Source organism: Brassica oleracea, chromosome C5 (genome assembly GCF_000695525.1).
Source record: "Brassica oleracea var. oleracea cultivar TO1000 chromosome C5, BOL, whole genome shotgun sequence".
Taxonomy (NCBI): Eukaryota; Viridiplantae; Streptophyta; class Magnoliopsida; order Brassicales; family Brassicaceae; genus Brassica; species Brassica oleracea.
The window spans coordinates 17,703,605-17,708,987 of record NC_027752.1 but is presented as its reverse complement, the minus strand read 5'-3'; the positions used below and the strand labels follow the sequence as shown (position 1 = coordinate 17,708,987).

Below are 5,383 nucleotides of genomic sequence, written 5' to 3'. Positions count from 1 at the left end.
TTAGCATTTATCGTATTTCTGCGAGTTAGGACAAACAGTCATAACTTTTATGGGCTCGAATCCCTTTTGAGAGCGTAGATGGGCCTCTAGACCAGTCAGGATCCTTGCGGACCGTTCCTAGGCCTTTTGGCGTTTATACGATTTCTCGGTTTTGGTCATAAAACTTCGAGAATAACTTAAATCAAAACGAAACAAGAAGTATATGGTCCCAAAGGTCGGATATCAGAGCTATACGGAAGATACGGGAGTCGAAGTAAGTCGGACAGGCCGGGATCAGGTCGAACTCGCCGGGCGAGCCGACTCGCGTGACGGCCGAACTCGCCGGCGAACACAACCACGCGACGGTTCAGCTCGCCGGCGAGCTGACCGGCGCGATGGTTGAGCTCGCCGGGCGAGTGCAACCACACGACGGTTAAGCTCGCCGGCGAGCTGGCCGGCAAGATGGTTGAGCTCGCCGGCGTGCTGACCCGCGTGATGGTTCAGCTTTATGGCGAGTGGCTTTTGTGCGGGATTCGCTCGTTCGTTCACTTCCGATCTTTCTTTCAGTGAATGTTTTGCGAGAAATCCGTGAATAAGAAATAATCATAGCCGTTGATTTCGAAATAACCGTTTTTGACTCCAACAACCACCATGCATACAAGCGATGGTCAACAACGTAAACTGATGTTAAGCAAAAAAAACAACTAAACTGATTTTTTTAAGGGAAATTGGACTGTATAACGCTAAAAAAATCACTAATTAGCTAGATGTCCAATTTCCCTAATACACCTATACACATTGTGGCTTTTCTATAATAATTCTAATTTTTCCTTTTCAACAACCGGTGAAACCTACAGATAAAAAACAAAAATTAATAACTATTACCTGTCAAAAGTAATTCATGGCCGCTCGATATTCACATCCTCTTTTTGTAATTTTTCTTGGAAACTTTCTACGATTGCCATGGTCTCACTCACGGAGTATCAATATCGTCACCATCGCTTGAATTCCGAGAGTATTTTGTGATCAAGAAACTTCTTTAAAAATCCTAACTTTTTCCGCTTCTGAAACCACCAAAGCGCCGCCGCAGTTAAAACCGAGGCGGCGAGGAGCATCACCCGGGCCGATTCGCATCCACATCACCGATTCGACGAAGATCCTTCTCAAGTTCTGGCGCTCTGCTTGATTTATAGTTTCGTGGTATTGATGATACAATGGTATTAGAGTACTATAATATGGGAATGATAACTAGTTAATAGATTAATAGTATAGAAAATTAAATATTTGAAAACTGGTTTTAGAACTGATTCTCCCTAATAGCGTATGTGATTCAGCTGATGGTGACAAATTATAATATGAATGACATGCATGCATCATATCTGAGATCCCACTAACAGTGCTGCAACACACATGGAAGTAACATACGCATGAAGTAGAATTAAGTGGCGTTACTATTCCATTGACAGATTCTTGTTCCATTCTAGATGGACATATTATGTATTATGTAATGCGATATATTTTGTTACTATATTATTTTGTCATGATTTGACGACTACTAAAAGTGCTATATTTTGTTTAGAAATATAGTTTCTAATTTTTTTAAGTTCTAACTATCGTTACATGTTTTTGAACCTGTAAAATTGTACCATGATCTATTTTGTATAGTTGAATATTACATAATATAATTTAATATTACATGATATTATGTACTTTTTAGATTTTGATATTTAATTTTAGGGTTTATATTTGGGTTAGGGTTTAGTGATTTGAGTTTATGGTTTAGTATTTAGAAAGTAAGGGGTATGGTTGGGGTCAACATTAATTTTTTCCATGCAATGATAGACATTTCATAATTTCACCAATATATACTATGTTATTTCTTTTGTTCCATTCTATTTGGTTTAGAGTTTTATACTTGGGTTTATGGTTTATATTTGGGTTTAGGGTTTACTGATTATGGTTTAGGGTATAGTATTTAGGGGTTGGGGTGGGATTGGGATAAGGTTCAGTATCTAAGGATTGGGGTTGAGTTATGTTTAGTATTTAGAGGTTGTAGGTGGAGTTATAATCCAACACTACATCAATAATATGGAATATAACACTCGATGTATATGCATGTGGTCAATAAATGTCAACGTGGATATCTTCTCTTTCTTTTATTTGGAATAGTTTTCAAATGTTCTTGACTTTTTATTATATTGGCCACATTATTTCCCCCACACACTTACCTTGTACCTGTAAAGAGAAGGGGTAAAAACGGTTACTTTGTGGTATAAATGTTAGAAATTATATTATGTCAAAATCAATGACATTTACCTAATGTGTATTGAAAATATGGTTTAGGGTATAGTATTTAGGGTTTAGAGTATTGAAAATATTTACCTTTTGTTCCATTCTATTTGGTTTAGAGTTTTATACTTGGGTTTATGGTTTATATTTGGGTTTAGGGTTTACTGATTATGGTTTAGGGTATAGTATTTAGGGGTTGGGAAGGGATTGGGATAAGGTTCAGTATCTAAGGATGTATATGCATGTGGTCAATAAATGTCAACGTGGATATCTTCTCTTTCTTTTATTTGGAATAGTTTTCAAATGTTCTTGACTTTTTATTATATTGGCCACATTATTTCCCCCACACACTTACCTTGTACCTGTAAAGAGAAGGGGTAAAAACGGTTACTTTGTGGTATAAATGTTAGAAATTATATTATGTCAAAATCAATGACATTTACCTAATGTGTATTGAAAATATGGCTAGTTCGCAAATAAGCCATTTTTAGTTGTTTTCTGGCTGAGTTTTTTGAGTTATATTTTTACCTGCTTATTAATTGAGTGAAACGTGCTTAACATATATCGTATCACCTAACTGATTAAAATAGAAGTTAGAGCTTAGTTTTAATAGATAGTTAGTTTGATATTTGATCAGGAAGAGTTCTTTTTGGAGTGTGAAGGAAACAAGCGCTTTGGCTCCTGGATGTGGAAAAAGCTTCTAAAGCTCAGACCATTGGCCCTGCAACTCACCAAAATGGAAGTTAATAGCGGATCATCGACATCCTTCTGGTTCGATAAGTGGTCGCAGTTGGGAGTCTTGATAAATCTTACTGGAGAAAGAGGCTGTATCAGACTTGGGATTCCGATCAACGCTACGGTGGAGAGAGTTGTGCACACCTATCGCAGGCGTAGGCACAGAAGCTCTGTCTTAATGCAAATAGAGCAGGAGATTCTGTCTCTTCAAGAGCATGGTCTTGGACAGCAAGATGATATATGTCTCTGGATGAGGGAGAATGGAGAATTCAGACCAGGTTTCATGACTTCTCAAACATGGAATCTAACTAGAACACACGCTCCCCGCGTCCCATGGTTCAATGGGATCTGGTTAAAGGAAGCTACTCCCAAGTGGTTGCGGTTCACAACAGGTTATCGACGGGTGATCGGTTGCTCAGGTGGAATCCACAATCAATATCTATTTGTTGGCTCTGCAATGCAGCTACTGAAACGAGAGATCACTTGTTCTTTGAGTGTGTATTCTCTGAAGAAATTTGGAGAGGTACGATAAGTGGCCTGGCTGGGCAAGGAATTACGGCAAACGTTGGTGCAAAGATTGGTGACAGGTCTACAAGACCAAACATTAACCTTCCTATTCCGTTATTGTTTCCAAGCGGTTGTCTATGCCATTTGGCATGAAATAAACTCTCGAAGAGTAGGAGAGGCTCCTCAATCCCCTGCTCGCTTCTCATCTATCTGGATAGGTTGGTCCGAAACAGAATATCATCCTTGAAAAAGAAAGTTGGAAGTAAATATGAGAAGGCCATGGAGATATGGTTTGGGAGTAAATAATGCTTTCCTTTTTCTTCTCAAAGTTATATTTAGGTTCATAGCTTTCTACACAAAATAGCATTAGGTTGTACAAAGGTTTTTGAAGTGAATAAATTTAAAATTTTTTCAAAAAAAAAAAATAGTTAATTTGATAAATCAAACATCCACATGAAATAATAACGCAAGTTATGAATCGAAAGTGAAATATTAACTTTTCCTTTCAATTGCTATAATTGGACTACTTTGCCATTTACCAAATTGAATATATGCGATCTTCACTTATTTTTTGAACATATGCTAACTTTCACTTTCTTCTTCTTTTTAATAACAGAACTATACGTGAACTTTTTTGTTGTTGTAAATTAACTATATGTGAACTTAACTTTTTTTTGGTTCACTTGCTTTTCAAGTAATAGATCGAGTTGCCTTATGAATATGTATGTGCCACTTGATCTAATGATGGGCTAATCACATGCTTTACAATACTCATGATTGCAATCTCTCGGATTCAAATGATTATTTTCACATATTTTCATCATGATCTATTCTATATTTAATTATTTACATGATTCCACGAGGACTAAAAAGGAAGCAATCTGTACAAATATTATAGAAACTTTGCTGTAGAAAACTATTTGTTCTTGTTTTCTTGATTTTATTTTGTGGTGTTTACATATGACTATCCCAATGCTTTTATGATTAGTAGCATGAACTTGAAAATGCTTTTTGTCTACGAAAGAAAGTAAACTACAGATGCATCGTATGATATTATTGTGTATTATTATTTCGCTTATACGTACGATCGATTTTACAACATAGAAGAGCTGTTGAGTGTTGCTGAACGTCAACAATAATATATAACCTTAGTACATATAAACGACTTACATAAATATATACACAGATTTTTGCATAAAATCAAGTTTGGTTTTGGGTTACAATTTACAAACGTGCCAAAACTAAACGAAACACAATCGTTAAATTTAGTTACGTTTAAGGTTCAGTTGATCGTAAAATCTAATGTAGTTAATCATTGTCGTCACTGTTCTGTTTAAAAGTTTGATCTTTAAAATGATGAGAACGTTCTGTTTTAAATTTGGCTACGTCCTCGCATGATTAAAATATAAATCCTGATATATTTTTGAACTAAACGAGTGTATAATCATGGACAAAGATTCAATCATGGACTTATTATTATTTTCTAGTGTTTTTATCCACGCTTTCACACAAAAACATTTAACGATGTCTATTAACAGTTGATACTTTTTGTTTTGGATCAAAGAACAGTTGATACTTATTGATAACCATTTATAGTATAGTTAAGGTCATTAAAAACGAAAAAGAACATTAGGTGCTAAGAAAAGAGGGTGAATTTTCTGAATAAATATAATGGAATTAAATATTCACAAAGTAACCATGTAATAAAATGGTTGATTGATTTGATAATTTTGTTCGAAAGTGGACTAAATTCTTAATTTTTCACGCATGACACTGTAGCAAGCACATTGTGTGCAACTGATAAAGTACTGTACCACATTCCTTAAAAAATAATATACAATAATATATTCATAATTTGTATGCAGAAAATATA

At 35.4% G+C, this 5,383-nt stretch overlaps 1 protein-coding gene across 1 annotated transcript; it reads left to right on the top strand.

The window, feature by feature from the left end:
• Nucleotides 1-3,004: 3,004 nt before the first annotated feature.
• On the top strand, nt 3,005-3,663 carry LOC106344668. The gene is made up of 2 exons (XM_013783994.1): nt 3,005-3,395; nt 3,467-3,663. Exons 1-2 carry the CDS (start codon nt 3,005-3,007, stop codon nt 3,661-3,663), a joined length of 588 nt encoding a protein of 195 aa, XP_013639448.1.
• Nucleotides 3,664-5,383: the final 1,720 nt, after the last annotated feature.